Here is a 27,633-nt window from a genome sequence, read left to right on the forward strand (position 1 = left end):
ATCTTGTTTAAAAATATATCGATATATCTTACAAATTAAACAAATCACCCAGCCCTAATACAGAATATGTGCTGATTATCCGAACGCCCATGATACTCAGAGGAGATAAAAATTAAAAATATAATCATTTAGCAGCTGTAATGTAATTCCATCCATTTTCTACCGCCTATTCAATTTTGGGGTGTAATGTAATTCATTAATGCTAAAAGTGTTTTGTGACCGCTGTTTTGCGTCTAAGTTTAGCACGTTTGTAATGAACATACAAACGAGCGCAGTTACGCACAAAAGGCTGAGCTGCGGTCAGTGTGAGGAGGCGATCACTGCCATGATGGATGGACAGAGAATCCTCTGTCAATGTGCGTGTCAACATATTCAGACAGTCAGAAAAACTATATTACCTGTAGATAGATTGCAATCTATCATTTGATAGCTGCTGGATGATGTAAGGCAGTGGTTCTCAAACTTTTTTCAATGATGTACACCCCGTGAACATTTTTTTAATTCAAGTACCCCCTAATCAGAAAGCATTTTTGGTTGAAAAAAAGAGATAAATAAGTGAAATACAGCACTATGTCATCAGTTTCTGATTTATTAAATTGTATAACAGTGCAAAATATTGCTCATTTATATTGGTCTTTCTTGAACTTTTCTGAAAAAAAGATATAAAAATAACTAAAAACTTGTTGAAAAATAAAAAAGTGATTCAATTATAAAGATTTCTACAAATAGAAGTAATCATCAACTTAACGTGCCCTCTTTGGGGATTGTAACAGAGATCCATCTGGATTCATGAACTTAATTCTAAACATTTCTTCACAAAAAACAAAATCTTTAACATCACTTTTTATGGAACATGTCCACAAAAAATCTAGCTGTCAACACTGAATATTGCATTGTTGCATTTCTTTTCGCAGTTTATGAACTTCCATTCAGATTTTATTGAAGCATTATTCAATAAATATATTTTTAAAGGATTTTTGAAATGTTGCTATTTTTAGAATATTAAAAAAAAATCTCACGTACCCATTGGCATACCTTCACAAGCCTCCAGGGGTATGCGTACCCCCATTTGAAAACCACTGATATTAATTTTCCATTACATTGGTCTTGGTGTCTGCTGTATTTTTGGCCTTTGATTTTTTTCATAGTAGATATTAGGGTCGCATGATTGGAAAAAAAAAACGTGATTGCGATTTTTTTTCTCCAAAATTGTGATTACGTTTCGATTTCCGATTTTTAAATTTTTTATACATAAAAATGCATATAACTGCAAAAATACAGAGTGAAAGTTACTTTTAGACTGTCAATCAACATCCATCCATCCATCCATCCATCCATTTTCTACCGCTTGTCCTTTTCGGGGTCGTGGGGGGTCTCAGCTGCATTTGGGCGGAAGGCGGGGTATGTCAATCAACATAAAATGCAATCATTTATTTTCAAAAATATTTGGCTGTAAGCAGACAGAGTCAGAACTTTTGTCTACATCAAGCGCTTTCACTGAAAATATCTTTGACAAAAAAACAATACAGTGTTCATAATGTAATGTATCCATCCATCCATCCATCCATCCATCCATTTTCTGCTGCTTCTTCCCTTTCAGGTTGCGGGGGGCGCTGGTGCCTATCTCAGCTACAATCGGGCGGAAGGCGGAGTACACCCTGGACAAGTCGTCACCTCATTGCAGGGCCAACACAGATAGACAGACAACATTCACACTCACATTCACACACTAGGGCCAGTTGTAGTATTGCCAATCAACCTATCCCCAGGTGCATGTCTTTGGAAGTGGGAGGAAGCCGAAGTACCCAGAGGGAACCCACGCAGTCACGGGGAGAACATGCAAACTCCACACAGAAAGATCCCGAGCCCAGGATTGAACCCAGGACTACTCAGGACCTTTGTATTGTGAGGCAGACGCACTAACCCCTCTGCCACCGTGAAGCCTAATGTAATGTAATCATAATGTATAATAATAATAATTATTACCATTTAAAGGATATACACTTGTTTTTACTGTAGAATTTGTCACCATTGTACTGTAGTTGGAAGGTAAATAACTTTGTTAACCTAAATGGATAACCAAAAATAAAATGGACTGGTATACATTTTTACCAGTTTGAGCAGTGTCTTTTTGTTATTGCTATGATGTGATCACGATGGCAGTTTCCTCCGCCGGGTGGTGGGTCTCTCCCTTAGAGATAGGGTGAGAAGCTCTGCCATCCGGGAGGAGCTCAACGTAAAGCCGCTGCTCCTCCACATCGAGAGGAGCCAGATGAAGTGGTTCGGGCATCTGGTCAGGATGCCACCCGAACGCCTCCCTAGGGATGTGTTTAGGGCACGTCCAGCTGGTAGGAAGCCACGGGGAAGACCCAGGACACGTTGGGAAGACTATGTCTCCCGGCTGGCCTGGGAACGCCTCGGGATCCCCCGGGAAGAGCTAGACGAAGTGGCTGGAGATAGGGAAGTCTGGGCTTCCCTGCTTAGGCTGCTGCCCCCGCGACCCGACCTCGGATAAGCGGAAGATGATGGATGGATGGATGGATGGCATCTGTGGAGATGGGCTTATGTCGCCCATCTGATTTAAAGAGTAATCATAATTTTTTCCTCCCAATTTGTGTTACTTTACGCACTTCCAAGAGCGGGTTGCAAGGCTCTCTGTACTGTAAAGGGTTTCTACAGATAACTTAATGCTTTTTAATTCCATTTTCTATGGCACTTTAAAAATGGTTATTAAATATAGTCAAAAGCTTAAAATTGTCTGTAAACACACAATTGTAAGCATTTGACAATAATAATGTTGAATAGTTTAACTGTTATCTAGTGAATTATACTTCCCATAAGTTGATCAATATAATATACCCAAAATATATATTTTTTAAATTGTATCTCTTTAAAACACAGTAAAAATGCATATCCTCTGAAAATAAGCCATATAATGGCCACAAACTGGAGAATACGTTTTTAAATCAGGGTACAATAAAAAAAATAATTAAGGCTTTATGGAATAATAAATGAACATCATACTAGGAATGTGTATGTTTGGAAATGGATGATTGATTTAAACAATTTAGAAAAGTACATGTCATGGAATGATATTTGGAAAAATGCCTTAGATGCATTATAAATTAAACTGAATCAATTTGATTTAATTGTATTTTACACCCAACATTTGTTTAAAATGGTTACAGTAGATAGCAAGTTATGTAGAATGTGTCAGGCAGCTGAAGGAACTATCATTAGTTTACTGTGGGAATGTCAGAAAATAAGAGTTGAGGTCTGTTGCTACGATTGCCTTGGTTGTCTATTGCACGTGAGGTGCCTACGTCATGAGTGTTGCTAATGCTAGCCAAGTGTGTTAAAATGGAGAACACTGAAATACATGAGTAGTGTATGAAACAGGCTAAGTGTCCATTATGGAGGCAACGTTTTTTTCGCCTCATTTTGTATCCAGTTTTAAAGCCAGAGCCAAAGCAAAGAAACACACAGACAGATGTAGCAATTTATCGATGACCGCAACGTTAGTAAGTTAATTTTCATTAATTTTTTGATCGATATTGGCCAAGTACTACGATTATATCACATTTTTTTTATGCCTCTGGACATTGCATTTAATGCTTTTTAATACCATTTTTTTAAAATCCATTTAAGGACTTTTAATGCTTTTTTATGCCTTGCGGAAACCTTGGTGAGTGTATTGGCGGCAAAACCCAGCTTTTGTCTCCGCCGAGACAAAGATTGTTACTGACTGAAAAGAGGGGTCACTCTGTTTAGTTAATTCCACTATTAAATAAACATGCTCAGGTGCTAAGACTGATGCACAAAATAGGACCTCTTTCTTTTTATGTTTTAAGCGAGACACGAAAAAACAAAAGGCTCAACAATTCTGTATAGCGAATATGGCCGTCACTCAAATGCCTGTGACGACAGGAAAAAAAATACCTCAGCCTCTTGCGGTTATTCATCACACTAATTAAAAAAACTTGACGTCGATTTGATTTCGATTAAATGTGCAGCCCAAGTACATATAAATAATCTCTTATGGTATATCCCTACGAAAAAAATTCCTGAATGCTGGTGATGCTGCAACATTCCAGAAAACCTTCATCATCAAAGGTTATGTTTTTTGGATCGCGATTCTATAATGCCTAAAAAAGGTGGTACAAATTATACTTGTGTGCTGGATTTTCCACAACAACATATAACACCACAGGTTGTACCATATGATGCAATGCGTGTGCAGTAATTATTTAAATAGATGGAGTCAGGATCACCTTAGCACGTATTATCAATTGTACATGCAGTCTTAGTAGGTCACACGGAACACGGCCACTAATAGTTTGCGCAATATTACGGATTGCACATGCTATTTAGCACTTCTTATTTGGAAAATCAAGCCCTTTATGTTTGAAGAGAAACTCCACAGATCATTCCCTTCAGTTCTATACAGTAGAATTGAATGACATGCAAACAAAAATCATAAAAAACAGCTACAATCTTACAGAGTTCTTTGCTCGCTTCTCATCGTCGTCTTGATTAAAGGAGTTAGCCAGCTCATTGAATATACCGACCTCTTCGCAGTTTTTTAGAAAGCGGGTGGGAGTAGGTGTCTGGTCTGGAAAGATGGAATGGACACCAAATAAAGTATTTCTTAATCTCCAAAAGAAATTCACATACTTTAATTTTACTCTTAAGGTGGATATCAGCCTTTCATAGTCTTTTATACCTGCAATAATGACAGAGTCAGTCCTAGGTGGTCCAAACTTTAGTGTCATCTCATGCTTGTGTTTGTGTACAGCCAAGTGGTCCTCATTGGTAAACCTCTGGAACAAGACAAAGAAAAAAAAAAGATAAGTAGATTAAATGAACATTGCTTAGGGCTACAGTAGCGCTACAAGCAGTTATCACATTGCACTCATCAAAGAATTGCTTGGTGATGCCTACAGCATGCCCCCTACAACGCATCAATCATTATGTGGTGAACTGTGTCAGTGAGGTTAACGTCCTTGTGTTGTAAATGGCTCCATCATCATAAAGTCATGTGCAGTGCATCCGAAAAGTATTCACTTTTTCCAAATTTTGTTATGTCACAGCCTTATTCCAAAATGGACATTTTTGTCTCTAACATTCGACACACAATGCCACATAATGACAATGTGAAAAACTTTTCTTTAGAATTTTTTTGCAAATGTATTAACAATAAAACAACTAAGAAATCACTCGTACATAAGTAATTACAGCCTTTGCCATGAAGCCGAAAAGTGAGCTCAGGGACATCCTGTTTACACTAAACATCCTTGAGATGTTTCAACAGCTTAATTGGAGTCCACCTGGGGTAAATTCAGTTTTTTTTGGTAATGATTTGGAAAGGCACACACTTGTAAGGTCCCAAACCTGACAGTGCATGTCAGAGCACAAACCAAGAATGAAGTCAAAGGAACTGTCTACAAACCTCCAAGAAAAGATTGAGGCAAAAATCATTGTTGCCTTGAGGGTATCAATGAGCAGTGGCCTCCATCATTTGTAAATGGAAGATGTTTGGGACCACCGGGACTTTTACTAGAGCTGGCCGGCCATCTAAACTGAGCAATGGGGGGACAAGAGTTATAGTCAGGGAGGTGACCAAAAACCTGATGGTCACTCTGTTAGAGCTACAACATTTTTCTGTGGAGAAAAGACAACCTTACAGGAGGACAACCATTTCTGCAGCAATCCACCAGTCATGCCTGTATGGTAGAGTGGTTCGATTGAAGTCATTCCTTCTGTGACTCTCTGACCATGAGAAACAAAATTCTCTGGTATGACAAGACAAAAAAGCAATAACGTAATATAAAATTATGTCATTGAACTATTTGGTGGGAAAGCCAGGTGCCATGATCGGAGGAGACAAGGCACCGCTCATCACCAGGCCGATACCATCCCTACAGTGAAGTACGGTGGTGGCAGCATCATGCTGTGGGGATGTTTTTCATATGCAGGAACCGGGAGACTAGTCAAGATAGAGTTAAAGGCAAATGCAGCAATGTACAGAGGCATCCTGGACGAAAACATAATCCAGGGCACTCTTGAACTCAAGAGCCCAGACTTAAATCCGATTGAACATCTCTGGAGAGATCTGAAAATGGCTGTGCACACACGTTCCCTCTAAGTTACGCGCCTGTGCAATTGCACACTGCTCACGCGTCTTCTGCGCACGCAGATCCAGGCCGCGCACAAAAGTGAATAAAAAGATAAGCGCATAACAGTGTGCACGTCTGCCGTCGCTCACATGAGCGCCACTGAATGCTCAAGGAGTTTTGGCGTTTGCTCACATATGAAAAATTGGAGGGAAAATTGCAGTGCACCAACGCTTCCCATTCAACCTGATGAAGCTCGAGAAGTGCTGCAAAGAGGAATGGGAGAAACTGCCCTTAGATAGGTGTGCCAAACTTGAGGCATCATATTCAAAAATATAATTGTAATTGCTCTTAAAGTTGAGTTTGAGTTTGAGTTTGAGTTTATTTCGAACATGCAAGCATACAACATGATACATCACAATTTCCAGTTTCTCTTTCCAACATGTTCGAAAAGGAGGAGGAAGAAGCAGAGCTTATTTAATCCTACCCCTTTTCTTTACATAACAGTTGCTAAAACTTTTGTTCACTTCCTGTTCTCAATGTATTCACAATGTATACTCCATAAGTAATAAGTAATCACAATACAAATAAATAAATAAATAAATAATTGCTTAAATTTTAATCCATACGATGAGATAAATCAGATTATTTTGAGAATGAATGAGTGAGTAAAATCAGAATGTTTATCATGGTTCTTCATTTTTGTACTTTGTTAACACTTCCAGTTTGAAGAGTTTCTTGAAGTGGATCATATTAGTACATTGTTTGATTGCTTTGCTTAACCCATTCCATAATTTAATTCCACATACTGATATACTGAAGGTTTTAATTGTTGTACGTGCATACAAATGTTTTAAATTACATTTTTCTCTAAGATTATATTTCTCTTCTTTTGTTGAGAAGAATTGTTGTATATTCTTGGGAAGCAGGTTATAGTTTGCTTTGTGTATAATCTTAGCTGTTTGCAATTCCACTATGTCGTGGAATTTCAGTATCTTTGATTCAATAAATAAAGGGTTTGTATGTTCTCTATATCAAACATTATGTATTATTCTAACTGATCTTTTTTGTAATACTGTTAGTGAATGAAGTGTACTTTTGTAATTATTTCCCCATATTTCTACACAGTAACTCAGATATGGTAACACTAGTGAGCAGTAGAGAATATAAAGTGATTTTTGGTCTAGAACATATTGGGCTTTATTCATTATTGGTGTATTTCTTGCAACTTTATGTTGTATATTTTTTACATGAGATTTCCAGTTCAATTTATCATCAATCATTATACCTAGAAATTTGGTTTCATTTACTCTTTCAATTTCTATTCCGTCTATTTGTATTTGTGTTTGACTTTCTTTTCTACTGTTACCAAATAGCGTTATTTTAGTTTTACTGAGATTCAATGATAGTCTGTTTTTGTCAAACCATTTTTTTAATTTGTTCATTTCTTCTGTTATTATTTGTATTATCCACTGAGTGTTCTCTCCTGAACAAAAGGCTGTTGTATCATCCGCAAATAATACTAACTTTAAATCTCTTGTAACTTTACAAATGTCATTTATATAGAGATTGAATAATTTAGGTCCTAGTATTGATCCCTGAGGTACACCACAGGAAATATTTAGCATTGTAGAAGTGTGTTCGCCTAGCTTCAATTTAAGACTAACCCTCTGATGCCATATCGTTCCAGTTTTTTTATTAAAATATTGTGATTAATTGTGTCAAATGCTTTAGTTAGATCCATAAACACTGCTGCCGCACATTTTTTACTATCTATTGCATTGGTAATTTCTTCTGTGATTTCAATTAAAGCCATTGAAGTTGAAACATTAGCTCTGTATCCATATTGGTTGTCTTCGAGTATTCTATATTTATTTATGAAACTCTCTAATCTGTTATTGAACAGTTTTTCAATGATTTTAGAAAATTGTGGAAGTAAAGAAACAGGGCTATAATTTGTAAATAGATGTTTATCACCAGTCTTATAAATTGGTGCAACTTTAGCTATTTTCATTTTGTTTGGAAATGTACCTGTTTGAAATGATAGGTTACTAATATACATTAATGGTCCTGAGATCTCATCAATCACCTTTTTTATCGTATCCATATCAATTCCATTACAATCAGTTGAAGTCTTTGATTTACATTTTTTCACAATTTTAACTATTTCCTCCTGTGTCACATTACTGAGGAACATGGAGTTGGGATTTCGCTCTATGGTATCATAATAGTCCTCAATTGAAACTGGGTCTGGAATCCTTTCTTCCAATTTTGGTCCAATATTTACAAAGTAGTTATTAAAGCTATCAACTACTTCCTTTATGTTGTCATTATGTTTATTTCTATCTAAGAAGTAATGGGGGTAATCCCTCTTAGTGCCATTTTTAATAATGCTATTGAGAATGCCCCATGTTGCTCTCATATTATTTTTGTTCCTGTCCAATAATTCACTGTAATATTCTTTTCTACATGATCGTAGTATGTTTGTTAACTTGTTTTTATACTTTTTGTACTTAACTTCTGCCTCTGTAGTTGTTTGTACTCTAAATTTTCTATATACAAGCATTTTTTAATCCTTTTGTCATCCATGGTTGATTATTTTTTCTCTGTTTACTACTGAGTTGTCTCCATGGACAATTTTTGTTATAAAGTATTATGAACTTGTTTAAGAAATATTCGTATGCTTCATCAACCTCTTCTTCATTGTACACATTGTCCCAATCTTTCTTTTGTAGCTCCATTTTGAAAGCAATCATCCTCTTCTCTGTGCACAGTCTTTGAAATGTCCTTTTGTCTTCCGTGTTCTTTTTACAGTTTCCATCATATATTGTAAAAACTGGCAGATGATCACTAACGTCGGTTATAAGTAAACCACTTGTAGTGTTATTATCAAAATCATTAGTAAAAATATTATCAATAAGCGTGGCACAGTGTCCTGTGATTCTGCTTGGCTTTGTGATTTTAGGATATAAACTGATGCTGTACATTGTATCAATGAAGTAATCAATAAACTTTTGCTTGTTAGGGTTCAATAAGTCAATATTAAAGTCACCGCATAAGAAAATTATTTTTTTACCATTGTCCATGTAAGTTGCCTTGATCCATTCTTCAAATGTTTCTATACTTGACTTAGGTGATCGGTATATACAACTAATTACTATGTTTTTGCTATTTTCCTGACATATTTCAATGGTAATACATTCTAAGATATTATCTATAGCAAATGACATGTTTTTTACCACTTCGTAGTTCAGGTTCTTCATCACATACACAGGTACTCCTCCTCCATTTTTGTTGGTTCTGTTTATATAGTTTAGTTCATATCCTTCCAGATCAAAATCTATTCCTTTTTTATCATCAATCCATGTTTCTGTGATGGCGATCACTTTGAAGGGTTCGTTGATGTGTTCCAAAAAGTTCTTAATGTTGTTGTAGTTTGCATACAAGCTTCTGCTATTAAAATGAATAATTGACAATTTGTTGTCACTTTTAATGTTGCTATTATATTGCTCATCTGTGTAATAAAAACAATTATTACTAATGTGGGAAAAAAAAATTGTATCTGGATCTATATCGTTTTCCAAATCCTGGTTTTTGTGCTCTTTGTTGCAAAAGTTTTGTAGTTCCATATTTCCTTGCTCAACAATCTTTGATGTCGTTTCAATAATCTCTATAAGTGTAGATGGATGCAGTCCTGAATCTAAGTCTTCTTTTTTAGTCGTCCCTTGCAGTGTAGTAGTGTTGATGTTGAATTTAGGTGCTTGTTTTCTGTCAGAGTCCATTATCATCGTTGTTGTGGAAGCTGTGTAAACTTAAAATTTGTCCAGGTCTTTGATGTCATTGACAACAATGACTCTTGCTTCTGGACCTCCATTCAGCTTGATGTAAATTTTACAGTTGGCGCTCCAAGTTCCCTGGATTTTTCCCTGCTTTCTCAAGTCGCGTGCTTTCTTGGCGATTCCAGCATTACGTTTAGTGAGATGCTCATTCATGTACACATTTGTTCCCTTCAGCTTCTTTCCCTGTCTCAGAAATGCCATTTTAGATTTTCTGTTTACAAATTTCACAAGCAGGACTGGAGTGGCGTTGTTGTCTCTTCTGTTCAGTGGGATGCATGTTTCGATGGTATTAATGTCGATTTCAATTTCCTTTGATTGCAGGAAGTTGACCACTTGCTGTTCTGCCGAGACAAGATCCATCTCATCTGGTTCACCTTCATTATTCACAGCTTTCGCATAGGATCTTGGTTTAATTCGGTGCCCTGTCACAATGATATCATTCATTCGTTTATCCTGCTCCATTTCATCTATGATATTCCACAGCATGTAGTTTTCTTCTTGAAGGGTCTTCATTTGTTGGCGCATTTCTTCTTGAAAGGTCTTCATTTGTTGGCGCATTTCTTCTTGAAAGGTCTTCAAATGTTGGCACACATCAGAGACTTTATTTTTTCTGGTGATGATTTGAGTTTGCAGACTTTCAATATTTTGCTGCAGACTTTTCACATCTTGTTTGTGTTCTTCCATTGCTTTTTTCTGATCTTTTTTTATTTCTTTAATTTCTTCTTTCATTTCAAGGAGTATTTTTGTAGTACTCCTTGTTCCCCATCATGTCCTGTGTCCAGTCTCAAATCTTGGTCCCAGTTGTGTCCTGTGTCGGCTGACACCGAAGGTTTCGGGCTTTCAGTCTTCCCTTTAGCTTTTGGCATAGCGGCAGATCGATGACGTCAGTGCCTCTTGTGTCTTAAACGGCAGTTACTTTAGCAACTTGCAGCAGGTTTAACTTGGTTGTTCCAACAATGCGTACCTTGTGTTGTTCACAGATCAATTTGAGGTGTTAGTCTGTCAACTTATAACACTGCGACGTTGGAAGCACTTTAAAACAGCTGTAAACTCGCCGTAGTTTTTGGTTGCCAGGCAACCGCTTTGAGCTGCGGTAAGGCGCCGATGGCTTGAGGCAAACGACTCATCCAACTTGCCTTATTTCAGCGTATCAGTGCCTCACAACTGACCAAAATGAGGTCAAGGATGCCAGGTTACTCTCCTGTGGCTGTGATCGCAAATAAGTGGTCAAAATCTTCAGAATAAACAAAAACTCCGGTAGCAAAAGCGGAGCCTTTTTCTTTTGCGTCCTTTCTCATGAACAGGAAGTGACCCCAATAGTTGCATCAACAAAGTATTGGGGAAAGGCTGTGAATAACAAAAGCTCTTAAAAACATTCTGACATTGTCATTACGGGGTATTATTGTCCATCCATCCATCCATTTACTACCGCTTATTCCCTGTGGGGTCGTGGGGGGCGCTGGTGCCTATCTCAGTCGCCACCTCATCACAGGGCCAACACAGATAGACAGAAAACATTCACACACTCAGTGGAAGTGGGAGGAAGCCGGAGTACCCGGAGGGAACCCACGCAGTCACGGGGAGGACATGCAAACTCCACACAGAAAGATCCCGAGCCCAGGATTGAACCCAGGACTACTCAGGACCTTTGTATTGTGAGGCAGACACATTAACCCCTCTGGCACCGTGCTGCCCGGGTATTATTGTGTAAAGCATTTTAAGGACAAAAATCATTTTTATTTATTTTGGAATAATAAGGCTGTAACATAAAATAATGTAGAAAAAGTGAAGTGCTGTGAATACTTTCCAGATGCACTGTATTTGGTTATTAGGGAAAGGAAAAAATGGCTGATACAACAAATAGTTGGTATTAACAGTATAGAAATGCAAATTTAAAAAGGAAAAGCAGTGTTTTCTTGTGGATTTGTTGCATCAGCTCTTTGTGTTATTTTGCAATCACAACAGTAATAAGATTACCACTGTTTAAGGAAGAAGTGCTCCAGTTTAAATTGTTACTCTATATTTATCGTCACGGTTGTATGTATCAGTTGTTTCCAGTCACTTTGGCTGTGAGTCACTTGATCCTCTGCAGCTATTGACTGGTGAGTATACAGCTGTTCTCTAAACACGTGTACAACAAAGTCTGATAACATGAGTAAGCGTACACAAACACTGTGTGCAACTTAAAACATTCTTTTATATTGGAAGTCAAAATCAAATATTACTGATTTTATTGACTGAAATATATTGTTGTTACAATTTTAACACTACAGGTACAGTACAGCATCAAACAGAATGCATTATTTTGTTTTAACGTATTTTCCAGACTATAACTGCTAATTTTTACCAAACTTTGAACACTGCGGTTAATTTATAGATTGTTTTTCTTGCTAATGGCTAAATTATGGAAAATAAAAAAAGAAATTAAACATTGTTCTAAAATGTTAGGATTTAAGAAAATGTTCAAACTCAAAGTGTTTACAAAGTAAAGAAAGAAAAATCCTGATAATAATTTTGAACCTAATAAAAATGCAGAAAACCTCATTCATCTCATAGACTATGCCTGAAAATATATATCACCTTTCTGTTTTGTAATCAGACGTTTTACTGCCGAATTACAGACAATTTTTGGAAACAATTAAGGTATGTTCATAAAAATTTACAAAATCTTTCTCTACGTAAATATCTAATTTCACAACGCACCCATATAATAACAGTGCGGCTTATAGTCTGGAAAATATGTAATTACCGGTAACTGAAGTCCTTTTGGTGCAAATTGACACAATTTGAGGATGGAGAAGGGCAACTCCTTGTAAAATGTATGTATGTACTGTAAATTTTATTTCACCATTGACCGATGTTCTTTTACTTCTAGTCAAACTAGTCAAGAGGTCAGAAGCTTCTGGCATTATCCAGGACGCGACACTTCTTTGGAGAAGTGGTGAGGTGAATCAGTCAGAGGCGTAGGAGGAATAATCTTACTCTGGCACCAGCCTAGTTGCCATTGGCTGCAGCCTATTTTAAGGATGCCGTGTTGCATTTATGAACGCTGCTGTGAGAGAGTGAAGTGGAAACACAGTCAAGTGTCAGGGAGATTATTTTTAGCCTTACATGGACGCATCGCCAATACAACTACATGTACGTACTAATCACCGTGCTGGAGATACCGGTAGCTAGGATTACGCCTGCTGAGGTACAAAATACTGGGCGGCATATAGTGGGGGTCAGTTGTTGCTGTTGTTGCCGTCGTTAGCCTGGTGAAAGGAAAACCTAGAGAAGAGCCAGGAGTCAAACATCCTCTACAAATTACAGCCATGATTCAGACTTTCCTGGTCGACAACTGTTGCTTATGCTGGGCAGCTGTAAAACTGCACTTGGACACAAAATGTCTTATCATATACTCTATGTCTCTCTCATTAGGCACACCTGCACAACCAAGAGAGAGGTTATAAATTTTTGCTTAGACATAGACAATGGCAACAGTACAGTGTAGACATCTGATGGGTCTCTGGTCCTAAGCCTTTTGTAACTGCAAAAATAAATTCCTTGATCAATAGGTTCATTCCTATATCCATGCAAAAAAAAAATGTAAAGAGTTTATCGCTTGCTACGTCTGTAAAGTTTTGCAAAATCATAATAGTAGTAGGGCTAACTTCTACAATAATAATGTACTGGACTAAAAACACGTTAGCACAGAACTTACACAGTAGCTACAATTTACAAGTTGCATGTTTACTATTGGTACATAGACAAATCCTCCTCAGGAGCTTTAAAGAGTGAATATTTTATTAATTAATTACACCGCCCTTCATTATTATTGTATAAGTTTTGGGCTGACATATCAGGTTGTCAAAAAACACTGTTTTTAAAAGAGACCTGTACTTTTATTGGAATTTTGCCTATCGCTTACAATCATTATGAAAGACAAGACGACGGATGCATTTTTAAAGCAATCTAACTCGTAAATAAACATAAATAAAAGTCAATTTACAGCAGAGTTAATGGGAGGTCCTCTATTCCGCCTAAAAAAAACAATAAATAATCATCCAAAAACTGCCAACAATACTCCATTTATATGTTGTGATTTGAATATTAACCAAGTATTAGTGATATTGTTATTATAAGCGGTAACGCAAACAAACCGTCGCGATCACAAGCTTGCGTGCCAATGCTGACATGATCGACTGATGAGGTGTTTCCTCGTTTCCTTGCTCATCAAACCTTAAGCAAGAACATAAATCATGCCTCTCACCTGGATAGTAGAAGAACAAGGACAAAAAAAAAAAAGGACAAGGATGTATTTTGAAAAGTTGGTACACTTTGACCACAAATTCAGACCCAGAAATGGCAACGACACGAAAAGACGCTTGGTTCTAGGCCTGGGCGATATGGCCTTTTTTTAATATCTCAATATTTTTAGGCCACATCGCGATACACGATATATATCTCTATTTTGCCTTGGCCTTGAATTAACACTTGATACATATAATCACAGCAGTATGATGATTCTATGTGTCTACATTAAAACATTCTTGTTCATACTGCATTAATATATGCTCATTTTAAACTTTCATGCAGAGAAGGAAATCACAACTAAGTCAATTGACCAAAACTGCATTTATTAAACAGTTATCAAGCGATGGCATAAACGTTCCATGTAATTTCCAAAACAGAAAGTGCAAGATTGTCAGAGACATTTTAAGTGTAAAATAAAAATGAGCTGCATAATAGGAAATCAAATAGTGTTAGTCTTTCGCTATGTGGTAGGTTACTACGGACGTTGCTAAATCCGATTGTTGACTATTTTTTTCATATGGTGTTGATCTGGAAATGTTTGCCTCGGTATTTTGATGGTGTGGGCGTGTGGCACCGAACGGAGATGTTGACCTGCAGAGTAAACACTCTTCATTCTCTAGCAGGTGACTTTTCAAATGATGCTACATATTAGTAGTTAAGCTACTTTTGGTAGCAACGCTTTTGGCCCACACTTGACAAATTACGGTTGTCTCTTCGACATATTCCCACTTGAACCCGAACCCCCGCCAGACGATGGATCCCGTGCTGTTTTTCTAGGGAATTAATTCTTCCTTCATTCGCACCTTCTTTCTCTCGTATTACCACTCGCACGGCTCTGCTAGCATCACAGCTAACGTTACCAATGCTGCAACCTCTCTGCTCCGCGAGGGCGTATACGTATGTGACGTATGCGAGATTTCATGTGACATATGTAATAAGGTGCGCTTGCCTGGCTGTGAGACGGAGAGACAGGAGAGAGCGAAAAGAGCCTGTAATGTAATGCCCACAGCTAAAAGCAACTGAGTGAGAACGTATACTTGAATATCACGATACAGTAATTTTCTATATCGCACAGAGACAAACCCGCGATATATTGTGTATATCGATATATCGCCCAGCCCTACTTGGTTCCATCCCCCTTTCTTTGCAAGGATTATGAGTCATTCTTCATCTAAAAGGTAATACATGAACATCCTAGCAGTCGGCATCTGAATGACCACAGACATTGTACAGTAAGTGGTTTGTTGGGTCTCATCGTTATGTCTTTCATAGTGATTGTGAACAAGAGGCAAAGTTCTAAAAAAAAGGTACAGTTTCCTTTTAAAGTACAAAGGCCATCTGGTTAAATCATAGTTATGTGCAAATGTTCTACTCCCAAATCACCATGAAAGATAGATAAATAGATAGATAGATAGATAGATAGATAGATAGATAGATAGATAGATAGATAGATAGATAGATAGATAGATAGATAGATAGATAGATAGATAGATAGATAGATAGATAGATAGATAGATAGATAGATAGATAGATGGATAGATAGATAGATAGTACTTTATTGATTCCTTCAGGAGAGTTCCTTCAGGAAAATTAAAACTCCAGCAGCAGTGAACAGAGTTGAGATCAATTTAAAAAAAAAAAAAAAATGGGGGTTTAAATGGAAACAAAATAGAGAAATATTACAATAAGAATACAAAAATAAATAAAAAGCAACAATGGGATTAAAAATATAACAGTAAAATAAGAATATAACAAGAGAAAGTAGGCAGTAGCGACCATGTTATGAAAACGTATTGCACAGTTATTGTTTTGCATCCCCTGTTATCCTAGTACCCCCCCCGCCCCAGAGAGGAGTTGTACAGTCTAATGGCGTGCGGGACAAAGGAGTTTTTGAGTCTATTAGTCCTGCACTTTTATATAACCACTCTTTTAATTATACAAACTATTTATTGCTTTTTGACAACTAAGTTTTCCCGGTTCCCAAAAAATTGAAAAGTGCTAAAAACAATATAGACCTTACCCAGACCGTTGCTATTGTCAACCTAGTGAAGCTTGGATTCCTATGGTGGATGTTCAATAATTCAGTTTACTGCATTAATCAAAATATGGAAACAAAAGAAAATTCCTGCAAATAAAAGCTTGAAATTAACGCCGTTCTAATGTTTAAAAACTAAATGACCTGGTTTTGAGCTGAAGATGATGTTATTCTAGCTGGTAGTGAGAAGATGTTAGTAAGACTAAAATGGGGAGTGACTCAGTGATCTATTTCTTTGTCCTCCAGTGGGGATATTCAACTAAATTGTTTTGGGATCCACATTTCCAAAAGGTTTAGGACCTCGGAGCCCGACTTCTCTTTTCACTAGTATTCTTATTTTGTATATTCCAGAGAACTATCGTCATCTACTGAAAACATTTAAATTTGGTCTATTTATTTAGTTACTGTTACAGGAGCGTGCTGCTGTTTTTAAGGCTCTGCAAAGATGCGAATCTCACAAGTTTTTTGTAACTTAACTTGCAGGCCACCAGATGAATAGTCCAACGTATGAAAAAGAGAGGTTGAAAAAAAAAGTTGGTACCATGAGTAACACTATTAGTCCAGCCAAAGAAGTTGAACAATTGACCACTGACTGCATCTGAAATGAACTATAGCAACACTTTAGTTACATAAATCAAATGAAAAAAGAACTGTTACTGCCAAAAAGTAGAGGGCTTAAATGAGAGCCATGAGGAAAGACTCAGTTACGTAAAGTACAATTTTGGACTGGAGCCCAGTGGTCTATGTTTTCTGGTGGTGTTTTTAGGAATTTGCTGCAGAAATGTTGGTCTCCCAAGTTTTGAACTAAACTCGGGCGCTGGTCTACAGTATATGACCACAACAAAGTAGCCCAACTTCATACAACTTAAGAGTTTTATCAAGTCATGAATAACTTTAGACTGTCATGCGATTTGTGGGTGCAGTTTATCATATGGAATGGTATAGTCTAGATGTACTCCCCGGGTAATGCTTGTACCAAATTAACATAACATATCACTGCTTTCCTTTGGACAGTTACCATAAAATGCCATAACACCAGCTGGTATACAATCATTGTAAATGTTGGTTGGTCAATAGCACTGTGATCAATCACTATTGTTTTGGGCTGCTTCCTAAGTAAATAAAAACGTTGATGAAAATATAATACCGAGAGTCAATATTCATTACCAAACCTCGGTCCACAAACATATATATCGCTATCCACAACAATTGGGAGTTGAAACTTTTCATTCAGTCTATAAGCCATATAAAAGCAAAATGTTTTTGAGATAACTTTCAAGTCACTTTAGCCACCTAGAGGTTTGAAAAAAGTAATTTCTGGAAAAGGGAGTTAAAACATAAACACGTGTGTTGAATACAGGACAAAACAAAAAAGAAGACATAAAATATAACATGTTCATGTAGATCTTACATAAAGCTTTGACATACTTGAATTGTTATAAAGCATTAAGGGAAATCCAACCAATTGCCAAAGTTAGCTAAACTGCAGAATGAGGACAGCCAGCCGTATCTGTTTATGCAAGAGTTCACAATCAAACAAAGCTCGTCCGAATGCCACAGCTGCACACCAAATGCTGACATTCAGCGTCACTTTGGCTTCCTAGCACCACATGTGACTTTGTTGCTTTAACTAAATTAATCTTGATGTTTACATTACAGAAGAATGCTAAAGGACAATTGAAATGTTTTGAAGTAATCCCTGGGTATTTACAATGTTTGTAAAAAAAATACATGATTTATTGTTTTATGAATAAAAAATACATTATTTTGCCTGTATACCAAATTGCCTCAGATCTTTTTGCAAGTGTGGCCAAGGGCTTATTATGAATCTCAAATGTTTCTTAAACACTTATGCACTTTTATCCTCCAGAGCCCAGGAGAGGTAATCCATTACAAAGCATAAAACACCCTGCTAAACACAACATTAGAATCAATTCTAGCCTGTTGGGAATAGCCTGCCTTTCTACCAGACATACAGTCTGTAACGGAAGTGAAATCAGGCGGCATCCCAACAAGACATTAGCATATGAGCGTTTGTTTGCCGCTCGGTTAAATCATGGCTGCGGCTCAAACCTGTGTCTGCACGCGCACTGTTTTGAAAGTGACAGGTTAAGACAGTAGCTGTGCTCTGATTACTCAGACGAGCTTTTAGTGAGTCACTGCTCAGGGAGACAGCAGTGTCTCACAAGACTGCGTGCTACCTTCCAAATATCTTTATATAAGTACAGTTTCAACACAATAAACATACACACAGAAGTAAAAAGGCAGATTTACCTGTCCACAGCCAGGAGCGCTGCACACAAAAGGTCGATCATCGCCCATTTTTGCAAAGAGCTTGCAATGTAACTGTGGGAGTGGAGAAGAGGAGAACATTATCTTTTCTTGATTTGCCAATTGTGAACCCAGAGGGGTAAAAAAAAAACTCCTGTATGGTGCGGGATGGTGTCTCTTGTAGTTTTTAGTCCGAGAAGGAAGCGCAATGTTAATTTAAAAATAACCCTGGCATGGGGAAAAAAAACATGCACAGAGGCAGTGGGACAAAGTTTCCCTGGTGATACTTCCTTGACACAAGGGTGGTTCAGCTGGGCCAATGACAAGCCACGTCCAGGGAGGACAAGAGCTACCGTTTCACGCAAAGACATCTCACTCCTTCTGGTCTTCTGTTCCATTTTGTCTGTGATCCCTCCTTCTCATATTACCACTCCCTCTCGTCACCTCTGTAGCCACACCCCTCCGCGTCTCCTGTTTTTTTATTCAACTCTTAACTGTGCACAGCTCATATATGCACTGCTGGAGAATTCACTGTCTAGCATATGAAGCACTATAAATCCACTATGTCTGGGACCAATTACCCATAACTATACAACTATTATCATGTACTGCTGTTAGTTGGCTGTGTGCAAAAGGACATCTACTACATACTCTCTTTTATTACACACAAAATTGCACAGTCTCTGCCATCCGTAAGTTTTTTCAGTTTATGTATGCTTTGACACACGGTTTTAGTTTAAAACTGAAATGTATTTCTACTAATTGGTTTAGACATAATACACCCAATCCCACACAGGTTTGAAAAGTTAAGCAAAGCACCTTCAGAACTACATTCCACTTTTCCTCAATACTATGACTTATTTTCCAAGAGCTCGCTTTACACACACTTCAATTGGCTTCTCAACTTGTAGTGCGTGAAGCTACAGAGACATAACCTAAAGCTGCTCTTGGCTTGGATTCCATGAGGTGTCTCCACAGAGTAGAACAACTCCCCTTCAAACTCATCCCCAACTTACCCCAAAAGACCCCACCCTGCATCCGAAATACTCAGCCAAACATTCCATGTGAAGACAAGACTAGAAAAGTCAGAAATGGTAGCAGCATTAAATTTAAATGACATAACTATGTTAATGGGAGAGGCACATTAATGTTTAAGCCTTCCTAAAAGTGAAGTCTGGCTGCTATTATGCAATGTTGTCCCACTGTCAGCATGGCAATTATCAACATGTATCAAGGGTCTTGCTGTGACTACAAGTAGAAACCGAAAAAAAATGTTTTCCTGCATCTTTCATTGTTTCTAAAAGCATTGCAACAACTTCGTATGAAAGACTCCATCCAGAGTTTCTGACCATGTGAACCTCTGGTGCACCTACAAAATGCATTAAGCGTGTAGCGTAGCATTACAGAGTGGGACAGATTGTTCATTAGGTTGGCAAGGTATAAATGGCTGAAAATCTTCCCAGTGCTGAAGTCAGTATATTTCCCTCCATGTCCGTCTGCAAATACAGCTGCCACTGAGCCAAAAGCATTACAGAAAGGCTGAATAGAACGCTACACCCTTGGATGACACTGGGCTAGGGTTGCACAATTGAACAAATTTTAATCATGGTCACGATTTTGGCTGCCATGATTAAATTAGGGTAAACATCATATTTTAAAAAGCAGGCTACGCTACATTATCAAATCAGGCACTTTCAACGCCTACAGCAGCACGATAGCAACATCGGCTCATAGTGTGGCCCCATGAAGCTGCTTCCCCCAAACCAGAAGCCATTGTGTATGAGCACAGAGTTCTAAGACTGCACTCCTGTGTTTGGACAGCGAAGGTGTGGACGCCTGCACACCAGACTGCTGCTAGTTTATTTGCAATCGCACTGGAAAACTAACATCCAGCCATCGTGCTAAATACAGTCCCGTGACTCTTTTGTTGAGTGCCAACATTTTCGTCAGTTTTCTGTCACACTGTACTCCCCATTGGAATTAATGCACCCCATGCACATGCGTATGAATCCAGGTAATGCAGGAATGTTACTTGAAGGACACGTTCACGTTTGACTTTATGAAATTTCGATTTCTCATGATCATAAAAATATTACAATCTAAAACAACATTAATGGTCCAAGCAATGTGCATGCAAATTCCTGAGCCTGTAATAGTGAATGATGATGATGACTAAGCATTTTAATGAAAGCAAGACCAAATCTACTAAAAGTTTGGGATCTTACCATGGTCCCTACATATTATTTGACAGGGCGCAGGTAGGCCTAATCAATAATCACTAAAATCAAGAAAAACAGTAATGCATTTCCGCGTTGACCTCAAAGACTTCTATGGAAAGTCAAAACCAAGGACCCAGATTTCCCTCACCCGGACATGAATCACCAGGGCCCCCTCTAGGGAGCCAGGCTCGGAGGTGGGGCTCAATGGCGAGGTAACATGGGTCCCTCCTTCAATGCACTCACCACTCATAGGAGGGGGCATAGAGGTCGGATGCAGAGTGAGCTGGGCAGCAGTCGAAGGAAAGACCCTTGGCGGTCTGATCCTCGGCTACAGAAGGTAGCTCTAGGAACGTCACCTCGCTGGGAGGGAAGGAGCCTGAGCTGGTGCTTGAGGTGGAGAAATTCCAGCTAGATCTAGTCGGACTCATTTTTCGAAGTACAGCAAGGGCTCTGAAAACAGTCCTCTCGGGAGGGGCTGTACTATCTTACACTCTAGCGTTGCAAGCAGTGAAAGTCGAGGGGTCGGGGTGGCCTGTACGTTGGCAGTTTAACCTACTGGACAAGAGAAAAGCTTCCCTCCTCCTTTGGGTGGGATTCAGAATACCTGCACTTTTTGGATTCCCTCGAGGTAGTACGAGAGAGTGCTCCCCCTGGTGATTTCCTTGGTCTACTGGGTGACTTCAATGCTCACATTGGCAACAGCAGTGAAACCTAGAGAGGCGTGACTGGGGGGAACGGCCGCCCGGAACTAAACTCGAGTGGAGTATTGTTATTGGACTTTTGTGCTCGTCACAGATTGTCCATAATGAACACCATGTTCGAACATAAAGATGTCCACATGTGCACTTGGCATTAGGACGCAGTTCAATGATTGACTTCATGGTTGTGTCATCTCATGTTTTGGACACACAGGTGAAGAGAGGGGCGGAGCTTTCTACCGATCACCAACTGGTGGTGAGTTGGGTTCGATGGTGGGGGGAATGCCGATCAAGCCTGGCAGGCCCAAACGCATTGTGAGGGTCTGCTGGGAACGTCGAGAAGAATTTCCTGTCAGAGAGTTTTAATTCCCTCCTCCGGAAGAACTTTGAACATGTCATGAGCGAGGCGGCGCAAAACTTAATTAAGTCTGAGTGGACCATGTTTTATACCTCTATTGTCGAGACATCCGGAGCAGACTGGAGCAGTGGCCGCAAGGTGGTTGGTGCCTGTCGTGGCGGTAATCCTAGAACCCGCTGGTGGACACAATCAGTGAGGGATGCCGTCAAACTGAAGGAGTCCTATCTGGTCCTTTTGGCTCATGAGGGTGGGAGTGTTAAGAGCACGTCCGACCGGTAGGAGGCCCCGGGGAAATCCCAGGACGTTGGGTTGACTGTGTCTTCCAGCTGGCCTGGGAACGCCTTGGGAGGAGGTGGAAAAAGTGCCTGGGGATAGGGGAGTCTGGGCTTTTCTACTAGGCTGCTGCCCTCGTCACGCGGCGTCAGATTAGCAGAAAAAGATGGCTCGATGGATGGATTTCCACGTTGACCTGATCGCGGATGGAGTAACAGTAGGGCCAATAAAGCTGAATCCCCTGTAAATGCTGAATATCATGCAAACTGACATAAATATGATTTAAATGCTGTCATTGTGAGGAGAAGGAACCTTTATTTGGGAAAATAGTGTGTCCAGTACCGCTCATTCATACCCGAAACACTTTTTAATATAAACAATTTTGAGATAGCCACTTAAAACAGCAACTAAACTACGAAGCCAAAGCCAGCAAAAACAATCCATACACCCAGAGCTAGGGATGCTACTGTAAACTGTATAATGATAAACTGCAGTTAAATTTCTTGACAGTTAGTAATACTGTTGAATTTTTTAATTACCCAAAAACCGTCATTCATTAATGTATTTTAGGCAACAACGCTTGCTCAATAGAAACGCAGTAACAACTGTGCTGGTGCAAGCACACTAGTGTCGTTTGGCTGGACTTTGCCATGGCGATTTCCCTTCGGGGTAAACAGAGCCAACCGACCGCCTGGTTCAACTTCATTTTCCCTTGTTTAATTTCTGTCGCGTCTCGCCGTACGTTTAAGAGTGCACTGCTGTTTTTAGATGGCGACGGGTGTGGACAATATTGGAAACCAGACTCATTTGTCTCACACTAAAATTATACAGCGAAGGAGAACACTATTTAATGTTGCTTTCATTTTCTCAATACCGCTTCAATCAGCTGTGACTTACAGTTAATGACGTGAGAAAACATGCAGCAGGTGATCTGCTGGGAACGTTGCCGTCGACTCCGCATGTCAAGCTCACAACAGCAGTACCACCCTTCACAGTAACAGCACTCTGTGCAACATCCGGTTTAAATGTGCTAACAAAGTAAAAGTTGAAAAAAGTCACTTACACAAGGATAATGTACTTAAAGCACTTATTAATGTAATTACAAAAATATTATGCTTTGACCTAAATAATGGTTTAAAATCGTCCAAAGATGTAACTGCACCAATAAATGTGAGCATTTTTTAAATTTAATTAAATGTTATTTATGAAACAAAATGGCCACACTGTATGGTGGTAAAATAAGTGTAACAGGTAAAAAACGGAATAAAAATTGTATAAACTGGAAAAAAAATTATGTTATTGTTTTATCATATTTCTATTGTTATTTTAAATTGACCATTTACCATTTTACTTGTTGTTGTATATGTGATAGTAATTAATATCTGTTGTCTGTTCAATAATATTTGAGTTTACTTACAGGTTTGGTGGTAAAATAAATACTCATGTTTTCAAATTGATCAACTATTGTGATATCAATCCCCATTTCAAAATCAGTAAAAATAATCCTGATTACTATTTTTGTCGTAATTGTCCAGCCTTTCTTTCACGTGAATACAATTATTACATTAAATCATGCTATATTTTTGTAATTTGTCATTCAAAGTACCAGTGGAATGGAAAAACAAGTTGCCTCTATATTGAAGCTATTATCGTAAAAATAAGATTTCATCATTCTGAAAGACTTCTAAAGTTTGCGATAAATAGATATGATCAAAATAGTGATATGATCAAAATAGTATCAAATCTCAGAGATTCCCAAAGCATTTTGAGAGATAAGGAAAACAGTCATTTGATCGTGTGACGTCGCGCTAGGAACCTAAGTTTCCTTCCCCATCAACAACAATGCTAATAAGGCAGACTTTGTGAGAGGCAACTACGATAACTTTAGAAAAAAATATATGTTTATATTTTTGTGCCTGAACACAAAGAGGATGAGCAATGAGTTTTAGCAAGCCGACTGCTGGCCGGATGCAGCTTTATTGTTACACGAACATCCATGTTATTGCTAGATGCCGAACATACAAACCAACAATATTAAACCATAATTTAAAAAAAAATTACTGTAATATCTCCACTCTCTCTGCGATGTCGACCGACGGGACGCTCACATAATTCCGTTAGACGAAGATTCAATCACAACCCTCATGCAGGCAGAGTTAAAAAAAAAATTCCTGCAACAAGCGTATTTTTCGCCACCTCTGGGACGTAAAAGTCGACCAGTCTGTCAGACCATTGCCACATTTGTCTACTACCAGGTAAGAGATGCATAAATTATAATATAGAATGTACTTTTAGCAGATTTGAGACAAAGCAAAAGCAGTTGCCATCTTCTAGTATGTCAATAACAGCAGCGTAAGCTAGCAATAGCTCACTGCTATCAATGGGCCGCTAAACTAGTCAGTCTGTGTTGGCGCTTATAACAATATCACTCATATTTTGTTATTTTTTTAGGTCACAACATGTAAATGGAGTATTGTCGGCGGTTTCTGGATTTTTTTAGAGAGGGTACAATGACCGCAATAGAGGACCCTTGATTGGTTGACTCAATTGTTAGCTATTTATTTACGATTTAGAATGCACAAAAAAGCCAAGCATATGTGTTCTTGACTTCGATAAGGATTGTGAATGATAAACAGCACATATCTTTCAAATATTTGCATAGTTCCAGTATGACTGATCTAAAAAGATGATGCCGAAGGTGTATATTCAAAATGGCTGACTGAATTTGCGGTAGTTGGTGACATTTTTGATGGTATTTTCACATACTTTGCGAATTGTACATACAATAATTAATACAATGAAACACACATACGTATATTAAGTCATCCTGTTTTTTCACTCTACTTCTACTACAATAAACATGTTTTACACTGAAGACGATCAATTGTATGATGATGGTGTGTTCTATTTACCTTGGAAGTAGAAAGGTGGCGCTGGTGTTGACGTCACAGCCGAGCTATGAGCGTTCCAGTTACAAAGTCGGAAATTAAAATGACCACATTCGCGAAAGCTATTTATACGCCTTCTTTATCTGATTATAGGCAAATTATGGACAATTATGTGCTCCTTCTAACACGCTGAATGAAGAGGAAACACAAAGGCGTCATTGCTAGCGATGTAGTACACATATACCACATGAGGAAAATGTACTTCACGCGCAACAGTGGTGTTACCATATATATATATATATACATACATATACATATAGATATATACATATACATATATATATACATACATATACATATATATATACATATACATATATATATATATATATATATATATATATATATATATATATATATATATATATATATATATATATATATATATATATATATATTAGGGCTGGGCAACGATTAAAAATTTTAATCGAAGTTAATCGCACTATTTCTCTGATTAATCGCGATTAACTGCATTGTATACGCAAAGCCCAATAATGAATTCAAAAGTAGTGTGTAATGCACCTTTATTGGAATATTCCCCCACATGAACAAAAGCGCCAAAACATTTGTTGTGCAAACACAATTTAAATCAGTCCTTGTTAAACAGTAGCCGTTAAATAGCATATTTTATGAAAATCAACTCAAAAAATGTAAATACAAACATTTAAGCTTATTACTACCACTGCCAGGGTATTTAAGTTATCCTGTTTGTTATGGAAAATAAATATAATCTACATACAAATCTCTGAGCCACAATCATAACATCTGAACAGGCAATTTCTGAGGTAACAGCAGAAACATTTTTTTTATCAGGGATCTTATGTTTAAAAAACCTATATTATAGGTAGTGGGCTGTTTTAGGGAATTTTTGATCAAATTATCCGTAGTAGCAATATTAATAATGTTGTGTTTATTCTGCTTCGTGCACTTAAAATAATTATGACCATATCTAGGAATTGATATGATGGGAATTTTCCGATTGTTTGCTTGGTGCTTTGATAAACTGAACGCATCATATACATGGTACTATATTGTGATGTCATGAACCAGGGAAAAAAAGAACTACCCTACCCAGCATGCAACAGGAGTGACGAGCATGCGGGTTAGCCCGGTATAGGTTGTGTCGCCATGACGGCATCTTGTATGTTGTGATATGCACGCTCTGAAAGCAAACGTTAAGAACTCAGCAAACACTCCTCGTCTGCATTATTCATAAATAGACAGACAACACATTTACTCCGCTGCTTCACAGGCCGCTGGATGTAGCCGGCAAAGTATTCCCATGCTAGCTAGCCGGTCTAGAAAGCACGCCTCATTCAGTCCAAAACGGCCCGATCTATCCACATTCAGAATTGTCTGGCGGTCGTAAGTGATCCCGGAGTGACCACGCTGTAAGCCAGCCATGAAATGTGCAGAATTGTCCGGTATTTTTGCCAAATGTTCCATCTTTACCAAGAGCCCCTCGACGCAGGGCGACGCCATCTTGTTAAGAAAAGGCGTTAACAAAATAAAAGCATGTAAACAACATACGCAAATGTGCGATAAAATAATTGTCGGCGTTAATAGATTGATGAGTTAACTCATAATTAACGCATTCATTTGCCCACCCCTAATATATATATATATATATATATATATATATATATATATATATATATATATATATATATATATATATGTGGCTGATTTAGTCTGACAAAACTAGTCAGAAGTGCTAATAGCGCCTATCACAGAAGTTTCTTCTATTGTTATGATCAAAATAGCAATCTTTGAAAGCCAACTCTGGGTTGGTGAGGACTTTCAGACTCTCCAAGTAGGAAAACCGACCTCGGGAGCGTTCCAGTTGAAACTTCCAACTAGGACCTTGAAAATTCTGACTTCCCGATACAATGGAATGAACCATCAAACGGAAAAAGACAGAGTTAAAGACATTGTGTAACGAGAAGAGGCTGAAATGTGAACACTAATAATGAACAAAAACACAAAGATTCATCTTTAGATGACTGGATAACGTTTATTTAGTCTATGAAGCGTTCAAATTATTACGTCATGTTAAAGCTACCGTCCAACACTGTTTTACCTATCAAAGTGAATACTCGTGATTAGTAATTTTGATTTCAATATTGATAAATAATAATCATGATTAATATTTTGGCCAAAATCGTGCGACCTTACTTTGGACCTTAAACACTCAAATTACTCTGCAATGGCTCCTGGTTTAATGAAGAAAAGGTCTTGGGTCCTCGTCTGTCTGCACTGATCAAAACAGTTGTTTCTTCACACTCTGGAGAGAGGAAACATGTCAGCGTCAGGGCCCTCGCATAGTGCTTCCAATCCACTGAGCCTATTTGGGCAGAGACCCATCAGTAAACGGGACTTCGTCTGGTTCGTTATAGAGGGGGTGTGGACAATGAGTGGTAAATTGACACACTTCAAGTATTCAAATCTTACGAAAGTGATGCAAGCTGCGAATTGTCACATTTGGTTTTGTGGGAAGTCCACCATAAACATCAAAATGACGAACCAAAATGACAAGCGTAAGTAGCTGTAAGACCTGATATTTCAACAAAGGCACTTTATTTT

At 38.2% G+C, this 27,633-nt stretch overlaps 1 protein-coding gene across 4 annotated transcripts in view; it reads right to left on the minus strand.

The window, feature by feature from the left end:
- atf7a (activating transcription factor 7a) overlaps window positions 1-27,633 on the minus strand; it is a 56,244-nt gene that overhangs the window by 12,502 nt on the left and 16,109 nt on the right. For 2 of the 4 annotated variants that reach the window (XM_061903487.1, XM_061903486.1), the window contains exons 2-4: window positions 18,558-18,629; window positions 4,724-4,820; window positions 4,500-4,612 (exon numbers count right to left, since the gene is read on the minus strand). In XM_061903487.1, the coding sequence (XP_061759471.1) occupies window positions 4,500-4,612; window positions 4,724-4,820; window positions 18,558-18,605 (258 nt within the window). In that variant the 5' untranslated portion in view covers window positions 18,606-18,629. Of the gene's footprint in view, window positions 1-4,499; window positions 4,613-4,723; window positions 4,821-18,557; window positions 18,958-27,633 lie in introns of those variants that run through there. The other 2 variants (XM_061903485.1, XM_061903488.1) reach the window with 2 other exon arrangements.

The sequence above is a fragment of the Nerophis ophidion genome, linkage group LG06, assembly GCF_033978795.1.
Source record: "Nerophis ophidion isolate RoL-2023_Sa linkage group LG06, RoL_Noph_v1.0, whole genome shotgun sequence".
Taxonomy (NCBI): domain Eukaryota; kingdom Metazoa; phylum Chordata; class Actinopteri; order Syngnathiformes; family Syngnathidae; genus Nerophis; species Nerophis ophidion.